General features: G+C 37.3%; 1 protein-coding gene across 3 annotated transcripts; it reads left to right on the plus strand.

Moving 5' to 3' along the window:
- Positions 1-1,613: 1,613 nt before the first annotated feature.
- On the plus strand, positions 1,614-22,437 carry LOC136250996 (uncharacterized). 3 transcript variants are annotated; one of them, XM_066043358.1, is made up of 14 exons: positions 1,614-1,703; positions 4,898-5,431; positions 5,487-5,990; positions 6,277-6,468; positions 6,688-6,797; positions 6,918-6,959; positions 7,007-7,104; positions 8,274-8,490; positions 8,544-8,608; positions 8,851-9,004; positions 9,054-9,146; positions 21,886-21,999; positions 22,052-22,137; positions 22,183-22,437. In XM_066043358.1, the coding sequence occupies exons 1-14, from the start codon at positions 1,628-1,630 to the stop codon at positions 22,367-22,369; spliced, it is 2,472 nt and encodes an 823-aa protein (XP_065899430.1). In that variant the 5' UTR covers positions 1,614-1,627; the 3' UTR covers positions 22,370-22,437. The 3 variants fall into 3 exon arrangements, with proteins under 3 accessions (XP_065899430.1, XP_065899432.1, XP_065899431.1); XM_066043359.1 differs by lacking the exon at positions 1,614-1,703 and having other exon boundaries at positions 4,917-5,021; positions 5,069-5,431; XM_066043360.1 differs by lacking the exons at positions 9,054-9,146; positions 21,886-21,999; positions 22,052-22,137; positions 22,183-22,437 and having other exon boundaries at positions 8,655-8,953.
- The last annotated feature ends 214 nt before the right edge of the window (positions 22,438-22,651 follow it).

Genomic DNA, 22,651 nt, shown 5'->3' on the forward strand with positions numbered 1-22,651 from the left:
TTAAGACTGATTCTTTCAAAAGGGGGTCCATGGAATCCTTTGAATCCCTCCTGGATCAGTCTCTGCATAGTTACAGTGCAACATTCACTAACTTCATGGAGTTTATTATACTATATACAAGGATTCAATGACAGCTAGCTATTGAGCAACACAATGTACGTAGCTATAATGACTAATAGAGTTGGACGAACTCACACATTTTATTTTTTTTTTATTTTAACTGCTTTTTAATGCAGGCAAGGCCTGCATTAATGGTCTGTGGGCAACTGGTGTCCACAGCCAGAAAAAGTATACGTACAACTTACAATTACAATTGAATGTATAAAATTACAATCAAATTAAGTTAGCTGGCTAAGGTTATTACATACATTTACATTTGGTATATAGTTGAACTATCCTATAATTTTAAAACTTACATGTGTATTTAATAATAAACTTACTTATATAGCTAAGTACTTATTTTAAGAGAGAGCAAGAAGAAGAAGAAGAAAAAAAAAAGATTAATTACTGCTGAAGTTTGGTGGGCGAGGAGACTTGGAGCAGGTACTACAAGGGCAAACAAAGTGCATACTGTGGGGATTGTCAGAGTTAAAATTGTTTATAAAATGCTGCCAGAAGATCTTGAGTAACTGTGATTTAATGGTGGGAAAAGGTTGATTTAAGTCAAGTACTGGTAGACTGTTGTAGGTTCTTGGTAATCTGTTAAAGTAGAAGTTACTTTGTTTGTTGGTTGATGTAAAATTGTGTTGAAGCTTGTTACTGGTGGAGGATCTGGTAGGATTGCGGCAAAAGTTGACATAGTTACTGATATTGAAATGATTAGATGGATGCTGGATTGATTTTACGAAGAAGAGTATGTCATAAAGATCATAGGTGTACATCAGTGGTAGTATGTTAAGTTTGATAAGACGTGTTTTGTAATCGGTTACATAGTCATTAAGAATAAATTTGGTTGCCCGGCGTTGGATTCTTTCTAAAGCAGAGATGTCGCAAATAAGGTAGGGGTGCCATAAAGGAGAACAGTAAAGTAATTGTGATCGAACTAATGCTAAATATAAAGTTTTCTTGGTTGGAATGTCAACTGAGTGGCTGAAGGTACGTCTCAGTAGTCCAAGGGTTCTATAGGCTTTAGCTGATATATGGTTATAATGATTTTTCCAAGATAAATCAGTTGATAAAATGACACCGAGGTCACGGTGAGTACTACTAGTTTTGATTATAGTGTCGTCTATGAAGTAGGATGTAGGGAATTTTGTATTAAATGATAGATGTATAAACTTGCTGGTATTAAAAAATTGGTTCCAATCTCTAGACCAGTTTGCCATTGAATCAAGGTCTTGTTGAAGTTGTATGGAGTCTAGATGTTCAAGAATTTGTTTATAGCATTTTGTGTCGTCTGCAAAGGAGAGAGCATTAGAGGAACGGACAGATAAAAATAAGTCATTGATGTAGATAAGAAATAAAAGTGGTCCTAGAATACTCCCTAATACATAGGTTGCCAACTGCGCAGGATTAGCTAAGTACACAGTAATGTAGTACCCATCACGTGATCCACTTTTATTTAGGGATTTAAATTCGCAACCGTCGTCATTTTGTTAGTTTTACAAGTTGTAGTAGTTTGATCATAATGCTCAACTTCAAGTCAATAAATCTAGTGATTGTTTTGGTGATTTTTTCGACTAGCAATTGCTTGACCTCGTCAGGTGAGTAGCGTAAATACTACTAACTACTGAGTAGGCATGGCTTTAAGAGTAGTTAGCGCCGGGCAGCCAACCGGTCAGTAGTGTCCCTGACCCACAGTTGTACATGAAGCTTCGGTAGCGTTAAGTTGCCTTTTTGTTGCCAGCTTATCATCCACTGAACTGCGGCGAAGAACTATTCAGTGCCGACGTAAGCTTACTGAAAGGCACGTAGACTAGCTAGCCGTTAAGATATCAGCTAAAACTGCCTTTTCAATAGCTAGCTAGTTATGGGTAAAAGTTGTTTGCCATTTTCAGACCAAAACTTAAGGAAAGGGTTCAGTGCATTTATAATAAGAGTGGCTGGCACAAGGGGTCAGCAACAGAGCAAAAATGGCGTCCATGCAACTTGAGATTTCAGGATCTCAACTGAGATTTCATTGGGATTATATAAATACGGGTAAAGGTACAGCTTGTACACCCGATCAATACAATTTCTTATACAAAAATAAACCTTGAATCTAGTAAACAATTAATTTAGGTACTATTTACAACATAAGTAGGTAAACTATTCCAATCATTGATGATCCTATCAAGAGTTCATATTATGAACTCTTGATCCTATTAATAAAGTTATTTGATCTACACAATTGTCTTGACCGTTCCTTAAACAACTTGAACTGATGTCCCCTGGTGGCAGCAGTTGAGAAAGCCAGTATATAAATCAGTAAAATCTGTGTTGAAGTAGTTTTATAAGGAAAATTAGGTCACCTCTCAGATTTGGAGTGACTGGTAAAGATAATAGTGTCAACCTCTCAGCATAGGATTTATCCTGTAGTTGTGGGAGAAGACGGGTAGCTCTTTGTTGCACCTTCTCTATCTTTCTCTGATCAAGAGTGTGATGAGGTCCCCAAATAAAAATACCACTGATATTCTAAGATGGGTTGAACTAACGTACTGAACAATTGTGTTAGCATGATAGGGATCTCAGGATTTCTCTGGGATTTCAGGATTTCACAGAGTCATATAGATATCAAGATGTCATATAGATTTCAATGAGATCTCACTAAGATTTCTCAGATAATTTCACTCCTGTTTCAAGATTATAGATTTCATGTGCATTCAGTTATATAGCACTGTATTCATGATAGTTAAGAGGTTTTTAATGTAGTTAATGGAGTTTTTAATTTGTATGAGTCTTCCTCTGAGTGTTCCTGGTTCCCTACCCTCTGCTTGCTGAACTGTTGTCTTGGTTGCTATGTTGCCCAGTGCTTCCTTCCTGAGTCCTCCCGGGCTTCCTAGAGGCCCGCCTGTAGGATAATCTTAGTATTGTATTATAGGCTAATTATAATCATAGTGTATTGTATTGGGCTATCAGCCATTGTTACACTCAGGCAGTTTATCCATTGCTGTGTGCCTCGTAGCAAGCTTTTAATAATGCGTGTTAATCATAGAACGAAATCGCATGCACATTCTATGGCTGTAATTTCCATAATTTTACGGACATATTACATTTTTATGGAAATAATCGGAAAATATTGTTTAGTTGGGGTTTTGGATCTCGGATTTCAAGCTAGATTTCAGTGATAGGCGTCCAAGATTTCACCTTGTTGCGGACCCCTAGGGCTGGCTATATCCTACACATTCAAAAAGGCATCACTGACTGAGGCAAACAAGACCGTTGGAATTAAATTTTACAAAACGAACATATTAGTGAACCATCTGTCAAAGCTATGCACTGCACTGCATTTTCTATGTTAGTGAGACCGATATTCAAAGGTTAAAACGTTGTATGCAATCACCAACAGGCACTGCACATTGAAACGATGCAACAATGAGAAGTCAAGTGGGTGTGACTGATGATACATGATCTTCAATGGTCCACTCTATGTAAATGTAGAAAGTACAACAGATTATATTTTACTGTTTAGCTTTACTTAATTATAAATTTCTACATCAAGACCCTCCAGACATCAACATTCCAAAATTTATACTACATAGCTATTTGATAACTTACCACCTTTAACATCCTCAAATTACTGTCAGAAAAGTGTTGTCTCCATGCACATAATTAATACTACTTGGAACAACTTACCAAATGAAACAATTGAATGTACTATCCTGGACAGATTCTCTGACTCCTATCACTTGAATTTTTTGTGATTATGTATGACTTATATATTAGAGTAGTTGGCTGGATCAAAAATTACCTGGGGTTGTGCATTTGCACCCCCTAATCATATCATTGAGTTGTATCAGCCTTAAGATTGTCTTTCTCAGTAAATATTATCTCTCATCTGGTGCCTTCATGTGTGACTTATATCAAGAATCCTGCCAGTGATTTGTTAATGTTCCCCTAATATGTTTTCGTTCTTCATAACCTTTCATGCACAATAGATTACATGCCTTTATAGTATGTATTCTGTCTGTTTATTAGCCAAATATCCTAATGCTGTAACTTGTACAAGCGGATTTCTTGAAGACATAACAACAAAGGGTGATGGTAAGATACTTGAAAGAACAACAACAATATAGCTTTATTCCTCATGTTTCCTTGTGACGGCTACATCACTCATGTTTCTGTTGGTTATGAAGTGAAGGAAAATAATGATAATAATAGAGTGAGAAAGAAATGGGACACAGAGGAGGACAAAGGTAGGTCCATATTGTAGCTGCTGCAGTTGATGAAAAGAATTGTCTCAGATTGAACAACGTCGATCAGTGAAGAAATCAAGCTAGTAGCCTTATCCATAGTCGTTGGTAGAGGCATTGTTGAAGGGTTTGGGGTCACTCTGAAAACATTATTGGCTTGTTTATTTGCCTAACTAATATTTCCAAGCTGTTGTGAAGGACAATTGAGGCTGGTTTTGAGTGATATTCTTGGGCAAGAAAGCCCAAACCTCCACAATCCATACTAGCTATACAGTACTACCGTACTATATGATAATTTATGGTCCATTGGTGATATATGATATATGATGATGGTAAAGCCAACTATATACGATTATTTCTATTTATGTAGCTATCACATTACTAACTTGCATGCCATATCAAGTACCATTTGATCACAGTGGCTAATAAACAGGTGTTATGGTAACAGGCCATTATTTGGTTGTTATCACCTTTAACTGTTTTCAATGGAATACGATATGCATGAATAGTGCTTCATGATTTATTATGTTCTACTTTTTAAAGCAAAGTGTGCTATTATGTTACAGATGGCAGCACTGCTTCATGTATTGATGGGCTTCCTACAAATTTGTCTAATGACACTTCTTTGCCAATTGAAAACAATTCCAGTGAATTGTTTGTGCAACGTTTCTACATACTAAAACATGTCAGGTTTGTATGCTCAATCAGAGTTACAAAGATTTATGGTCATTTTTCAGTCAAAAACAAATCAGTTTCGTTATTTTTCTTAGTATGGAAGAAACTTGATGATAATAATCTTACCATTGTAAAACAAATACCATTAATTTTTTCCTCTGATCATTCTGTTTGTCAAAAATTACTTTGTTTCTTAAACTACCAACTACCAAGTGATATGCAATTCGACATTAATCCTGGAGAAATGATTGGACTAGGCACACTAAATAGCACAGTAAACAATCCACTGTTTTATTTTACTGAGACAGAGTCACATGTACAAGTATATAGTACAAATGGACTGGAATACAATGTGATTTCTAATAGTGATTTAATATTGGATTATATAGCAACCCCACAGCTTCAGATTGAGTATGCGAAAGCAGGTACCATCTGTTAAACCATATGCTATGTATGTTGTTGTGTGCTTTACTTTTTCAGAAGAGGAAAGACAGTGTTTTGATCAATTTGTTCCTAGCATACCAGACATATTCAATAAAACTAGCCCATTTCAGTTATTTTCAAGATCCCAAATTATTTATCCTAGTGCTCAGTTTAATTGTAATGGTATTATCACACAGTTGAAGGGGTGGTATCAAGTAATAAATGATCCAGGAATTGTTGAGGCACCTGTTTTGTTTCAAGTATGGCACTCTATCAACCAATCACATTATGGGCTTGTATCAGAAGTTGGAATCCCACCTGCTGCAGATATGACAGCAATAACAGTCAATAACTTATCACTGCCTTTCTACAATGGAAGTGTTGTAGGTATCCACATTGAATTCCCTGGAACAGGTGCACAGTTTGTCAGTATTAAAAGAGATGTCAATCAGTTTAGTGCTCCACGTGCCTATTATTTAATTGGTACAAGACATTGTGTAGCTGATGTCAATGAAGGAGCTTTTCAGTCATTTTATTTGCCTGAGGTAGTGATATCATATGGTCAGTACTGTTTTCATTTGTCATGAATTTTATTTGTGTATATAGTGCAGCACATATTTGTATGCAGTCGTACTCTTTTTATGCAGAATTGTGTACTGGCATGCGTATGTGCTAAGTGTGCAAACGTGTTCGTGTGTGCACGCGTGTGTGTGTTTGTGAGCATGTGTACATCTCTGTATGTGTGTGATTCCACGTCTCCATATTCAACTGTGCATGTGTGTGTGTATGTACATTTTTGCCACAACATGTGTATTTACTCATATGTACTGCATGTTCTTTCATGTAGACATAATTGAAGATGCAAATGTAACTTTGACGATCAATGATTGTAATTTTATTTCAAATATTGAAAATAGAAGAAGCAGAAATCACCCAAGAACCATAATCATCATTGCAAGTACAACAAGTGTTATAGTTTTGCTGGCAGTAGTTGCATCCATTGCTGGTTGTCACTTTTGGAAAAAGAGAAAGTTAACAAGTATGTTGTCACATGCATGTCCTTTTGCAATATGTGATCATGTTTACATATATGGCATCACTTTGATTTTGTTAAACTAATAACCATAAATTAATTGTTTGTTGTATTTGTGTCACCTTATATATGACTCACTTGTTTAATTGCTCACCTAACACATATGAACTATGAATATATTTATGGTTGCTAATGTCATTTGACTTGTGATATCACTGTACACAGAACCCAACAGAAGAGTCGTACTTGAATCATGTGCGTATGACAGTAACCCTGGTTCAGTGTTCTCCAGCATGTTTTATTATCGTCTTGAATCAGTCTTGAATGACTCAATGGTATGAATGCTATAGAATAGATCATGGTATATAGCACTTAAACTTAAGGCTGTAGTTTATAAACTATAGTGAATCACTCTCACCGATATTCGAGTTGATGTATTTCATATTTTGTACCAGGTGTTTGAAGATACAAATTCTTATGTGAGCATTGACGATTCTGTAAGTTAACTTCATGGTTCTGCTATGTTGGTATCAATTCTCCACAGTCAAACCTGAATGAGGTACCTTATAAACATCCTGCCACTGACTTGGAACAGATCTGCTTACAACTGTCTCATGTGGAAATACCTAATGAATCAATAGAGTTAGTTAGTGTCATTCTATTGATGCTGTATTTAATATCTGTAGGCTATACATAAACTACAGGATTATATTCATACCAAAATAGCGGAACTAACATTAAGGGGTTGGTATAGACAATGAGACTGGGGATCCATGGTGGACCCAACTATCTTGACACTTCACAATGTTTTTAGATACTTGTACTAGATGCCTCTGGAAGTCAATGTCTAGTTTTGCATGGTCAGACCACAATTTCTCTGCTGTCTATGTCAATCAGATAATAATGCCTACTCAGGATCTGCTTAGCATAATCCACTCATTCTTCAACATGGGAGCATTAATGAACACCTCTGTGCACCACACAAAGCATGAAGTCTGTTTCTGAGCTATGTATGTAACCTGCAGTGATTGCTTCACTAAAAGTATATATAGTATTTTGAAATAAGTATTTGTATACTAATTGTGTAAGGATTTCACCTGCTCAACAAAGTGGAAGCTCACCTGAAGAGAATTTAGAAGTACTTCTCAAGACTCAATGACTATATAATGACTCCAATATAATTTTATACTGCAAACTTTTATACTAAAACATCATTACAACATTAGGTGACTACACTGAAGTAAGATCAACTCACACAATTGCAAGATTCTGAACATAGTATAGAGTACTCGTCATGCAGCATGAGTGGCCATGCAGCTCTGGAGTAACTGTGTTAACCAGTCAGCTGCCAGTCCAGACCCTATATAAGAGTGGGTGCTTATAATTTCTAAACTGATATAGTCATTGTGCAAGGCACAAAAAATAAGTAGTCTGGCCATGCGATACTACAGACACCATGACTTGCAGTAGTATCTAGTGCTATAGCTAGTATAGAATTCATAAACATCATGATTCATAAAAGGGTCCCCAGGTCCAACACACACGAGCATGTTATTAGAGTTATTTTCACCCATGTGCTGTAACGCTGTATACAGTAATGTTTTCTAGAGTTTTTGTGTTAAACTGTGAAGGAGTTGGGTTAGTTATATACCATGGTAACTATTGGGTCTTTGGTGACTACACTGAGGTATACTTACGGTGTTTAGTGAATTGTCATGTAGAATATGCATACCATGCATGATACATGTAACTACCTAGCAAACTTCAGAATAGATTGGCTTCTAATACAACATACATGTAATCTGTGATAGATTGGGAAATGAAATAGGATCGGGGCAGTTTGGAACAGTGTTGCACGGAATGTGGGACCACAGTGGTTACATCAAGCAAGTTGCTATTAAGACATTGCATGGTGAAGCCACATCAGAAGAAGACAAAGTTAAACTACTAAAAGAAGCAGCCATCATTGAACAGTTTGGGCATAAAAACATTGTAAAGTTGTATGGAGTTTTGACAGATGGAAATCCTGTAAGAATTGTTTATACCATTAAACATTGTTTGGTTTAGTAATTTCATCTTAGATGATGATCTTGGAGTATCTTTCCAATGGAGACCTACTGAATTATTTAGTAGCTATCAAACCAAAGTATGCATTTGTTAATTTAACTTTCAACTGTACATGTATTGTGTAGGCAAAAATTTCCAGTGACAATTTTTTTGTGAATTTTGGTACTGGTGACAGATTTGTGAAAATAAGGTTACATGTAACACCATTGGAATAAAATGATATGAAAATCTTACACTATCATGAAACTTATTAGTCCCTCTAAAGTTTCTACTTATAGCTATGTATATGGTTTTATCTATTTTGCTTGATTTTACTCTTAGAAAGGGTGAGATTGTTGATCAAAGAATTGCTCAGACATTGTTAGGATTTGCTCGTGATGTTGGACATGGTATGAACTACCTCAGTAACAAGTGCTTCATCCACAGAGACCTTGCTGCCAGGAATATCCTCCTCACCGAAGATAATGTTTGTAAAGTGTGTAATGATTTTTGTGTGACTAAACTTATTGGAGTGCTTTAAGCAGATTGCTGATTTTGGTATGTCAAGAGACTTAGAGGATGAGAATTATTATGTAACACAAGGTGGTTATGTACCTCTGAAATGGACAGCTCCTGAGGTAACATGGAATGCATTATCATCAGGGGCGTACGCAGGAATTTTGAAAAGGGGTTTTCATTACAGCTAAGTGACTGTTATATTAGAGTAGTTAATATTTCCTGACTGCTGCTCTATTAGAGTATCTCGATCTTTTCACCAAAATCATAATTCAGAACAATGCTATAGGTGTTTCTGTCATGTGTAAACTATTATGTAACTAAGATAAAAGTTTAAAACATGTCCTGTTCCATGATAGATTTCAGATTCTGGAAACCTGAAGTTTCAACTTCTTAATGTTTCAAGTAGTGTATAAAATCCAAAGGGGTTTCCTGAAACCCCTGGAAACCCCCCTCGGTATGCCCCTGATCATAGTAAATTTCCAAAATGGTTTGACTAACAACTCAACAGATTTAGCATAATTACAGCACTGAATGTAGAGATTATCACATAACCAATGTGACCATATTCCTCTGTTGTTATCTTTATCACTCCAAATACATACTAAATTTTGCGGTACATAGTAGCTAAACAAATTTTAGGTATTTACAGTTTCTTTTTGAAAATTACTCATTTTACACACAGCTTGTCCATTACACAGCATAGAGTAAATCCTAATAATCATGAATTTTTTAAGGATACAGATTGAAATGCTTTGTGGGACAGCTATTTAAAACTAAGCTCCCATAGTTATACGTAGTTTAATATATGACACAAACATCTACAAGAAAGTTGGGCTTATAGCAGTTGTAAAAATGTGCTTTGTAGATGCATCAACTAGCATGGATAGTGAGGCTATGTAAAACAAGCTGGCTGGGGTTTTATGTGTCTCTAAATACTCCTCCGTCCACTAACCTAATTTTGTATTTTTGGTGCCAAGAGAAGATGGCATCTCTAAATTTATAGAGACCTTACTCTGAGGAAATATGTACAAATACACAGAAAAATTTGGAAATTTTAGGGACTATAACACATCGATAAAAAGTACTGAAACAAGCTGGAGTAGTGCACGATATTAAATCACAGTAAAACAATAGGAAGTGTTATATCCCTACTGTGCATTTCCATTATGGTATCTTGAGCACAGTAGGGATATAACACTTCTTATTGTTTTACTGTGATTTAATATCATGCACTACTCCAGCTTGTTTCAGTACTTTATTGATGCATTATGGTCCTTACTCTAGTTGAAGTTTCCAAATTTTTCTGTGTACTTGTTCGTTAACTTTTTTTGTAAATAATTATTATGACTGGTGAACCCACGCATACCACATCTGAAACAGTGCTGCGCACCCCAATTATCGTCTGAAAAGTTAAGTATCCATTATGCTTCGTTGTCAGCTATCTTCAACCTGTTACGCAGCATTTTGATTCAAGAACTGTTCGAAAAGCACCTCTGCAATCCACGCATACCGAAAGAAAGAAATGGTGCTGCGCTCCCCAGGTATATCAATTATCGTCTGAAAAGTGAAGTATCCATTATGCTTTGTTACACAGCAGTACCAATCAAGAACTGTTTGAAAAGCGCCTCTGCTATCAAAATAGCCACTATAACAAATATGGATGATTTCTGTTACAAAGGGAAGCCATCACGTGCTACCACCCAATTGACACTTTTCACTGTCAGCAAAGATGAATGGGACACAAAAGAGGACACTGGTAAGGCCATGAAGAATGCATTGTGCATACAACAGTATGCCAAAAGGCACCTGTCGGGCTGAAGCAACGTCGAACAGTGAAAAAATCAAGCCAGTAGCCTTAGTCATTATCGAGTTACACTTGTCTGAAGACATCAGTCAGTCAGTAGAAAATTCCAATTATGCTTGAAGTTTCATAGCAACTTGTTGAAAGTGTTTCAGGTCGATCTGAAAACTTGTTTGGGCTTAGTTTCACCTAGCCAATACTGCCTCATCATTGTCAGGGGAAATTGAGGCTATTTTTTGGGTGATATTATTTCGTGGGCCACGCCTACTCCTTTGTGGTCCCTACTATACAGTACTATCGTACTGTATGATTTGTACTGGATTTTGGAAAAACAATCCAAATCACACATTAGAAGTTTCAAGATTAACGGTTTTAAAGAATTTAAGTTTTAAGTCAGCATAACTTGCCAAGGATAGCAAGCACTCGTATGAAATTTACACAAAAGATGCATCAATCTATTGCCTTTCAGACCATTTCCAGTAATTGTAGCTGCTTGTTGAGTTTCTCACCAAATAAGATAATAAAATAGAAAACAGGGGCGTAGCCAGGATTTCATGAATGGGGGTTCCAAGAGCAGTATAGAGTACCAGAAGCTGGGGGCACAGTCCTCAGCCGCTGAGAGACTTTCAATATTTTAATGAATCAAAACTCAGCAAATTGCTATATTTAATGCAAAAAAAAGTACATTAATTATAATGCATATAAGCAGGGATGGATCCAGAGTTTGGAAAGGGGGGTGCACTTTGTTGAAAAAAGGTTGAAGACCAAAAAAAAAAAGGTCACAGCAATAATGGCTGTCATTTACCAAATGTATATACTATAAAGTATATAAGATCCTTATTCATAGCTTCATAGTTAAGCTACACTGCCTCATGAACACTGTGACTGCTTTATTAGAGTGATTGACTGCTCTATTAGAGTATCTCGATATTGTATGCTTTTTTTAAAGGATGAAGGGGGGGGCATGTGCCCCCTGTGCTCCCCCCCCCCCCTATCCGCCACTGTATAAGTGCCTTTGGGATGAAGCTAGTATACTAGATAAAGCTACCTTGGCTAGTGGAACTACCAGATATCATAACATGTAGAGACACATATAGTAATCAGTAAGTGATAGTTATCTCACTGGTATAGGAACCATGAATCCACTAATACAAATAGAATGACTTACAATCAAAACATTATAATTAACTACAAAATATTATGCATAGCATAGATTCATTTTGCACAACAAATTATTGGAGTCTATATCTTTATTACACTGTACACCAAAGCTATAACAGTATAAGGTCATGCTCAGTTTTGCATTTAATGTTAGAATGTCTGATAAACTTCACTAGTTCCTTAACATAAAAATTATGGATATGGATATTCACATGCATGTTTCATTAGAGTATACGTGACTGCTCTATTAGAGTATATACCTGACTGCTCTAATAGAGTATATCGATCTTTCTAACAAGTTTTGTAGAGGGCTCATATTACCTCTGTAAATCCTTCCCTGAGAGACGAATACAAGCTTTATCAATTGTTGTGCTGTGCCATACACTATATTACTCACTCATATTGTCCTGCCACACTAAATGGTGTGTTAGGGTCCTGCAGCGGCGGAGGAAGTAGTTGATATGAGGGGGGCTGGGCTGACCCAGACTTATTTCTATAGTTTGGTAAGGTGAGACCAAAAAAAGAAAAAAAAAAGGTCACAACCAACTGACAAGAGCTTTCCACCTCACCAGCTACCATTTCTAGCTGATAAACTACATAAAAATCCTTACATAGCTCGCTACACAGTGACTGCTCTATTAGAGTATCTCGATCTTTATCACGGTTTTCAGCCCCACTCCAAGAAAGATAATTTCGGTGTGATATCATTCTGAGGGGGGGGCCTAGCCCCCCCCCTTTCCACCGCCTATGGGGTCCTGCATGCTGTAAACTCAGAAGTCTAAATTTTAGAGAGGGGTTCCTGAATCCCTCGGAACCCCCCCCTTACCTCCTTTTAGAGGGTGGGTGGGTGGGTGGTGGAGGGATGGGCAAGAAATAGACTTCAAAATGGAGGAAGACCACAATTAGAGTCCAGGCACAAGATTACAGGGCTGTGCTGGCTCCTTAGAGTCTGGCCAACATCATCAGCATCTGGTCTGTCCACCAGTAAACCACTGATTCCTGCCAAGCCAGGTCTTTCACAAGGCCGGAGCCCGCCATTTGAGCACTCCACACCACCCAGAATAGACATCTGTTAAAACCAACCTCAAGTAGTTTGAGTAGTACCGAAGGTCAAAACTAGTAGTGTAATAGTGTAGCTATCCACTGGTGATGTTAGTTTGATTTTTCCTGATGTGCAATTTGGATTGGTTTGTAAAATCTGGTCACACATCATTCTTTACTACTTGCATTGTATATAATATACATGCATTTTGTACATACTATATAACAGTGTTGTTTTGCAGTCTGAGTAATGCATTTTAGACTATCATCCAAAACTGCCAAGCTGTGAAAAAGGGTGTGCAATCACTGTGCATGGCCTTTCAAAAACGGCTAGTAAGAAAAGATGGGATACTGATATTTAAACAGATTTCAATTACATTATACCGAAGGCTTGTATATAGCTATCTTGATAGTTTACCAAGCAGTTTACTAATGGACACATTCAACTAGTTTGCATAAGTGGTTTATATAGTCAGTAGGCACGAAGACAAAAATCGCATTATTGCCAATTGCTGTATTAGAATATCCCAATTGCGTGACTCTCATATGTTTAGTATCTACTACTGTATTTTTATAGTACTCTATAGCTAATAGAGCACATATTTTTCCACATAGAATTGTTCTAGAGCAATGATTTTCTATGAATTATAAAATATTACCATTCTGGTGTAGTAAACCAGAACTATCATATAAGGTAGAAACTAAGTGAGATGAGCAACTGACAGCAGTGGCAGAGATCGAGTGGTAAAGGGTTTAGGCATATGGGTGTGGAGGTACCTAGTTTGAACCCTGAAAGATTGGAGGATACATGACAAAGATGAGAAGCATAGAGAAAGTGGAATCTGCTTTTATTCCTTTAATTGATGGAATTTATAGACTGCTTCTACTTTGAAGACAATGCAAATTATTGCCGACAGTACCACCCCTGTAGCAGTGTTCCTCATGAACTTGCAAGGAAGAGCAAGCTTCTGTTGCATTATGAATGAACATTGCCATGAGAGATTGGCACTTCAGAGCATTGATGAGCATGACAATCTTACAGACATATAGTATAGCTACCCAGTATCTCCCTACTTGTACACTGTAGTAATACATATAGTTTAAGTAGATAATTGTACTTATGGCATTGAGTATTAACAATTGTGGGTTCCAGTTCTATTAACTGGGATTCATTACCGACTATAACACTGCCAAGCAATTTTTGTCCATTAATAATAATAATAATAATGCCCAAGGCTTTCTTGTCTGTTAACCTTTTATTACAGTGGTAAATTGTGTTTATCTAACACACATGTATAATCAAGACACACGGTAGTGTGTCGTGCGGCCCAAGAAGCCGGCGCGCCACACTGTGAGTATATTTACAGGAAGAAAGTAAACGCGATTTTCACACCTTTGTAGTTTCGTGATTCCTTAACCAAAGTTGCTACAGAACTGCCGGCTAGGTAGGGGAGTCCACATACCAAATTTGAAGAAAATCGCTCCAGCCATTTCCGAGATACGATCGGCCAAAGTTTGGGGGTTTTTTCTTCGTTTTTTTCTTCTACTTCTTTTCGCACACTTTGCAAAATCCGCAATAACACGAATGTGTTCTTGGATCGGGCTGAAATTTGGCACACTTAAAGGGCTCATTAAGGCGAATCTCAGTACCAAGTTTGGTAGGAATCCGATGAACATTCACGGAGTTATGACCGATTATTTGCGTAAAATAAGGTCGAAGGTCTGTCATGCCCACACAGGGTAAACCGCTTGAAGGAATGAGCTGAAAATTGCTATGCAGATGGAGTAACTATCGTAGGAGTGCCTTTTTGTGGTTTGAAAGGAATCCAGCTAAAGGCCATCGAGATATGACACAAAACCCAACCTATGTCACAATTACGCGATCGACTTTTATGAATAAAAAAACTATTAGTTTTCACGCCTACCAGGCAAACCGCTTAGAACAGTGAGCTAAAAATCGGTGTGTAGCTGGAATAATTATCATAGAGAGTCCTTGCAGTAGTACAGAAGAATCGGATTACAAACCACTGAGTTATGATTCCAAAGCCAACTACGTGTAGCATATGCGAGATCGAGATACTCTAATAGAACAGTCACCCTAATAAAGCATTCAGCAACGTTTATAACTTACTCCGTTATAGAATTATATGGCATTGAAAGTTATTCTGTAGGGAGTTCAGCTACAAACAGTTAATCTTATAGACAATTCAGCTACAAGCAAGTCATCCTGTAGAGAGTTCAGCTACAAATATGTTGCTGTAGAGATTCAGAACATTATAAGTCACACTGAAGAGAATTCAACTATAAACAAGTCACCTTGTAGAGAGTTCAGCTACAACAAGTCACTCTGTAGAGAATTCAGCTACAAACAAGTAAATGGTTCAGCTACAAAAAAAGTTACCTAGTAGAGAGTTCATCTAGATCAGCTACAAACAAGTTACTTTATGCAATGTTCAGCTACAAGTAAGTCACTCTGTAGAGAGTTCAGCTACAAACAAGTCACTCTGTAGTACAAACAAGTCACCATGGAGAGAGAGTTCAGCAACCAATCAAAAAACCACCATGTAAAAGAGTTCAGCTATACAAACAAGATATAACTCTATAGAGAGATCAGGTAGAAACTTAACAGATCACACTGTAGAGAGTTCAGCTAGAAACAAGTCATCCAGACTGAGTAGAGAGATCAACTAGAAAACATCACCTTGTAGAGAGTTCAAACCATCCTGCAAATAGTTCAGCTACAAACAAATCACCCTATAGAGAGATCAGCTAGAAGAAATCACCTTGTAAAGAGTTTAGCTACAAAGAAACTACCATGTAGAGAATTCAGCTATGAACAGATCATCCTGTTGAGGGTTCAGCTAGAAATAAGTCATCCTGTAGAGAGATCAACTAGAAGAAGTTACCTTGTAGAGAGTTCAGCTACAAACCATCATGTAGAGAGTTCAGCTGCAAACAAATCACCCTGTAGTGAGTTCAGCTATGAAAGGATCACCCTGTAGAGAGTTCAGCTACAAACAAGTCATCCTGTAGAGAGATCAGCTAGAAGAAGCTACCTTGTAGAGAGTTCAGCTACAAAGAAACCACAGAGTTCAGCTGCAAACAAATCACCCTGTAGTGAGTTCAGCTACGAAAGGATCACCCTGTAGAGAGTTCAGCTACAAACAAATCACCCTATAGAGAGATCAGCTAGAAGAAGTCACCTTGTAAAGAGTTTAGCTACAAAGAAACTACCATGTAGAGAATTCAGCTATAAACAGATCATCCTGTTGAGAGTTCAGCTAGAAACAAGTCATCCTGTAAAGAGATCAGCTAGAAGAGTTTACCTTGTAGAGTGTTCAGCTATGAACAAACCATCATGTAGAAAGTTCAGCTGCAAACGAATTACCCTGCAGAGAGTTCAGCTATGAGAAGATCGCCCTATAGAGAGTTCAGCTAGAAGAAATCACCTTGTAGAGAATTCAGCCGCAAAGAAACCACCATGTAGATAGTTCAGCTGTAAACAAATCATCCTGTAGAGAGTTCAGCTACGAACAGATCACACGGTAGAGTTCAGCTAGAAACAAGTCACCCTGCAGAGAGATCAGCTAGAAAAAAGTCATCCTGTAGAGAGACCAGCTAGAACAAGTCACTTTGTATGTAGAAAGTTCAGCTACAAAACAAATCACCCTGTAGAGAGGACAACTACAAACAAATCTCCCTGTAGAGAGATCAGCCAGAAGAAGTTACCTTGTAGAGAGTTTAGCTACAAAGAAACCATCATGTAGAGAGTTCAGCTGCAAACAAATAACCTGTAGAGAGTTCAGCTACAAACAAATCTCCCTGTAGAGAGATCAGCTACCTTGTAGAGAGTTCAGAAACCAACATGTAGAGAGTTCAGAAACCAACATGTAGAGAGTTCAGCTACAAAGAAATCACCCTGTAGAAAATTCAGCCACAAACAAATTGCCCTGTAGAAAGATCAGTTAGAAGAAGTTACCTTGTAGAGAGTTCAGCTACAAAGAAACCATTCTGTAAAGAGCTCAGCTGCAAACAAATCACCTGCACAGAATTCAGCTACAAACAAACCACCCTGTAGAGATCAGCTAGAAGAAGTTACCTTGTAGATTGTTCAGCTACAAACAATTACCCTGTAGAGAGAGCAGCAAGAAGAAGTCACTTTGTAGAGTGTTCAGTTACAAAGAAACCACCATGGAGAGTTCTGTAATAAATATATGTATTATATATATATATTTACTGATAAAATCAGAAATATTTAAACTACATCTGCTTCATCTTTTCTTCTTCCTGTGGAAAAGAAAAAAAGACAGGTTAAAAAAGTTCCAAAGTCGGCCTATGGCCGGCATTGGGGTATACAAATACAAAAAGAAGTGAAATCTAATCCAAAACAGCCAAGCTGTAAAAAAAGTGTGCGGCCCTCAAAAAGGCTATGGTGAAAAAAGATGTGAAATCCAAGGTGGCGGCCAAGAAATGGCTGTGATGGTAGGTTAATGGTAAAAATTTTAATAACGACAATTCAGGTGAATTTTTGTGCCGCTTGGTCTTGGCAAAAAATTCACCTAAATTGCCGTTATTAAAATTTTTACCATTAACCTACCATCACAGCCATTTCCTGGCTGCCACCTTGGATTTCACATCTTTTTTCACCATAGCCTTTTTGAGGGCCGCACACTTTTTTTACAGCTTGGCTGTTTTGGATTAGATAATCATTAGCTTGGCATTCAATCAAATGTTGTTATATAAGGTTGAAAGTACTTATTTAATGTACCATTTGTGTTACCTTAAGGTGCATAAATTTAACGCATACTAAATTTAGCGATTTCATGTACTTGTGGATTTAGCGAGTACTAGATTTAGCGATTTTTTGATGACTATATTTTTAAAAATTCAATTATAAATGAATGTCGTTTATAATGACATGTGTAATCAGTCAAATGTTCATTGTAGGTAAGTGAGACAACGTTTCTACCGATAAACAGTTTCAAAAGGATCTTCTGGAGGAGGAATGTGCGATCCAACAAAAAGATCGAAAACGCCTGCTTTCTTCCAACCATTTATGATTATTTGTTGACCTCTTTCAGTTGTAAAGTGGTTATACATCTCAATAAGCCATTGTGCATGCAAGGGTTTTATCTTGCTTAAGCGCAAATCAACTTCAACATCATTTAAAGCAGCACCATTGTCAAGCTGATTCTTAACTTCCCTGCTGTAGTAAGTTACAAACTTCTTCCTCATAAATTTCTTTACTGATCCATTGACTGTGAGGTCTAGAGGCTGGAAAAAATGTGTCATGTTAGCAGGCACTGGCACGAGTTCAATGTCTTTAGCCTCAAGCTCTGCTTTAACAGCAGGTGTCATTTGACCTTTAAAGACATCCCAAATCACCATTGCCTTTTGTGTTTCAGGTAATTTCAACTCAGCTCTTTTATTGATGACATATGGATTGATCACTTCTCGTATTAGTTTTAGTGTTTCTTCTTCATTTGACCAATGGGAGGGGTTCTGTGACAGGCAAAATCCACGAGGAAAACGGACATCACGTGGTTGACTTGCTTTAGTTTTCCCAGCATAGATGATTTGAAAAGGTAAAAAGGAACCAGCTAATGTTACTACTAAAGTTAAGGTTATGTTTCTTTTATCATTTAAACCTTTGACAGGCACATTTTTACTTGCACGCTGAGCCATTGTTTTCCTTCCAACTGAAACATATGATGAAGGGGTTTGGTCTGCATTTATCACTAGTTCTGGTGGAATTCTGTATTTGACTCTTTTGTCATTAATATCTGTAAGGTATTCTCTTTCACATTCACTGTACAGACCTTTTGGTACAGGCGGACGTGCTGTGGTACCGATTCGCCGACTGTATCCCATTCTGCGGTACACAGACTGTACCCATGTGCGAGGCATTTTAAATTTTGCAAGATGTGGTAGACTTGACGGATTACTCTCAATGAGTGCTGTAGCTGTTGCTCTTACAACATGAATATCAACAACAGAGCCTTTTGCCCGAAAAGCTTTCAGCAGTTTTATCAATTTTGCATCAAAATCCAATAGAATAGGTGGTCGTCCTTGAGGTTGGCATTGAATTTTACAAACTGGTTCAGGGTTTGGTTTTTCCAATTCTGACTCGACTGCTTCTTTGTAGGCCTTCTTAAAATTTCGCACTGTACTTTCAGTCAAGGTTGGGTACTTTTTTAAAAACTGCTTTCGGGCCCGTTCATTCCCATTCTCCACGGCATACTTTCCTATCTTGGCTCGATCTTCGTCTGAGTATTTCAAATAAGTCCCTCGTGTACATCTCTGTTTCTTTTTCTGGCTACTCAAAATCTCACTTGTGTTGTTTACAACAGCTTCGTACTCGACTTCGCCAACCCCAATTCTCTTAGCCTCTTCTAAAGAAGGCATTCCATCAGGCATAGGTTTCTCTTGGGAACTGGAACTCTCATCAGGCCTAATCCGTTTGAATCCGAAACGGTAAAGAGCCATATCACATGTACAAGGTGAACTTGCGCCTGTAAAATCCTGTAAAACCAGTTAATGCAGGTAGGTAGCACCTGAAATCGATCAGACCACGTCGGGATCACGTGTATCCACAGATGGCTGGCGTTGCATCTAGCCCTATGTTTTTGCAGTTTAGTTTTCTTTGTGGACTGAGAGGATATCATGAATACAAGTTATTTTGGGCCCCAACTTTACATGAAATACTGCCAGCACGCCCAGAAGTTGGTAACCGTTTTGATCGTTTTGCAGTAGCAGGATACAGACGATTTGGCGCAATTGAACGAGTTGTTGGACACTTACCACGAGAAATATCTCGCTTTATGTATTTCATAATCGTACATGGAGCCACAGTAACTTGTAAAGTGACTGATGTTCATCATCGAAGATCACCTCTGATTCAGGGTGGTCTTGAAATACCCATCGAAGTAACTGTCAGCATGGAAACGAATGATCAAAATAAGCAAGCATTAGAACTGTGCAGGAAATCCGTGCAGATGAAGTATGCAGAACCAGTAAATGGTGAATACTAAGATTTCACAGACCGAATCTTGCAGGCACTTCATAACGCTTATGATTTGCTGGATGAATCAGAAGATGATGAATCTGAAGAAGATGATGATGACTATGCTGAAGATCCAACTACAGGAAATACATAACCATGATTATAACAGTGTTTTTAATTTAACGGATATTTAATTTAGCGAAAATATCAAAATCGCTAAAATCGCTAAATTTAGTGTATCGCTAAATTTATGCACCTTAAGGTATTTTGTGCTTTACTTGCAGGGGGAAAAAGAATTTTTTTTTTGATAATTTTAGTGTGCATTTTTAACTTCTTGATGACTGTTCTATTAGAGTGTTTGTTTTGCATGTTTAGTTTTTGCTTTACGTCTCCTTAGCTAAAACTCTCAGTTTCAATTCATAAAAAGGTCAGTGCAACAATGGTCAGTCTATCTGCATACTGATTTTAACATATTTGTTGTAAGTGGTGCAAAAGATTAATGAAGAAAATAAGACAAATTTTGAAAGCATGTATCTCAAAGATGGCTGGACCAATTTGACTCAATTCTGGTATGGAAGATGTAACACCCCAAGGGATTTATCACAGAAAAAATGGTGTATTTCTGTTTAGCTGTGGCTGAGGTGCAATTGTGTGAAAATCATGTTTTCTTCTTGGTTCCTATAAAATGCACATGTTGGCTTTCCTTGGCCACACAACACAATATTGCATGTCCTGAAAACCAAAACTAAAATTTACTAGGCATTCCAGTATCCAAGATTTTTAATAAAAAATTAACTCTGACACAAAATAACAATGCTAGTTTGCCGGATTGCTTTGTCACCTGAGCTCCTGTATGAAGATAAAATTTGGATGGGATCATAGAGGGCCATAACAGCCCTCTATAATCTAGGGTTGTGGTTTATGCAGAATACTTCAAAACTCTAAAAACATAATGTCAGACAGAAGGTATTCAGTAATGCTTACTTTAAAGTGCGGAATTAGTTTACTTAGGTTAGTGATTTTCAGCTACACAACAACTTTATGATGGTTCTCACTAACTCAAAAGTATAAACCGCTTCAAAGTTTCCATAACAATTGCTATAACTGAAACCACAACTTTGCCTTAGGTATTGCTATATCATTGTGAAACCTCCACTTTAGTGGTTTACCATATCATTTTACTTAATTGTGGATATACACCATTGTATTGACAAGTGTACATTAAGTAAAACATATTTGCTCACCACAAAGCATAGCTAAAAAGATCACTGAGATCCAAGTTGCTCTCATTACATGTACAAACCTGCAACTAGAAGCAACTGCAATTTTACCAGTACTAGATGGCTTCCTATTCACAATCTTAAAATGTATGGGGAATCCCAAAGAAAAACGTACCCTTTTCAGTTTTAAAGCATGTACTTGCCACAGTATAGCAGCCAATTCAAACCCAACAAACTTGTGATCATCAATCAATACTCTATCTATTGAGCATATAAAAGTACAAGTTTAAAAATTGGGCTACATGGAATGCCTATTAACGTTAATATAACTAAAAATTACTTGATCTTGTATAACTGTAACTTTGCTACAGCTTAAAATACTGGTAAATATAAACACATGGCACTTATTGTGTCAAATTTTGGAGTGGCCGGAATGTCACTCACCTGTAGTTTTCTATGTAACAATAACTATACAAGATTCTGTAGGGACTTTTGAACCCTTTTTTATGGCTTCTAACTTCTGCATATACTGAATTCAGTGACAAATTTAATTAGTTTATGTATTAGCTATAGTGTACTCTGTAGTGTACTTGTAGCTACAACCAGTTTGTTAATAATTCATTACAATTTAGGCACTTTTATATCGGACATACACAACAGCCAGTGATGTGTGGAGTTATGGTATCCTCTTGTATGAGATGTGGAGTCTTGGACACAAGCCATATGCAGACTTTGACAACACTGAAGTTAGTTGTATACAGAACCACAAAATTTACAGTTTGCTGTTTTTAATTTTAGGTAGTGGACTTACTTGACACTGGCTACAGATTACCACCTCCTCCAGGATGTCCACGTTTTATTTACAGTTTAATGATGCAGTGCTGGTATGTATAATAATTCATAATTTTATTAGAGATTTATTATTTCAGGAACTCCCAACACAAATTCCGGCCTGGCTTTGATGCAATAATGCGGGCAATTTCACAGCCATCCTATGTGCTATTCCACTGGTTTGAGGAAGACAAACAAGCTGCTGGACCTGAATGTGATGTTATAGGAGCACATATAGAGGCTGGTCACAATTTATATCAGGACTTGCAGAATATGTACAGATAAAATTAGCTAGCTACTTGATATTCACTATTTTGTAGCTTTATGTGTAATGTAATATTAGATTAAATACTGAGTCAGTACTGATAACATATGGCTTGAGGGATACATATATGCATTGGCACAAATGTGAGCATCGCTGTCAGCTGCAGGATGTCACAATGGCTAATTGACTGCACCCACACACAATCCATGTTGTATGTAGCTAGACGTTTGTTCAATCTCTGCTTTGTGTGTATGTACTGTGTAGTATCCCAAGATAGCTGGGGATCTGAAGCCTGCATGGTG

This window comes from Dysidea avara, chromosome 3, assembly GCF_963678975.1.
Source record: "Dysidea avara chromosome 3, odDysAvar1.4, whole genome shotgun sequence".
NCBI lineage: Eukaryota > Metazoa > Porifera > Demospongiae > Dictyoceratida > Dysideidae > Dysidea > Dysidea avara.

Coding starts and splice junctions, on each gene's coding strand:
- LOC136250996 (XM_066043358.1), top strand. CDS start 1,628: ATGCTCAACTTCAAGTCAATAAATCTAGTGATTGTTTTGGTGATTTTT. Junction 1,704..4,897: donor CAATTGCTTGACCTCGTCAG/GTGAGTAGCGTA, acceptor ATTATGTTACAG/ATGGCAGCACTGCTTCATGT. Junction 5,991..6,276: donor TGAGGTAGTGATATCATATG/GTCAGTACTGTT, acceptor TCTTTCATGTAG/ACATAATTGAAGATGCAAAT.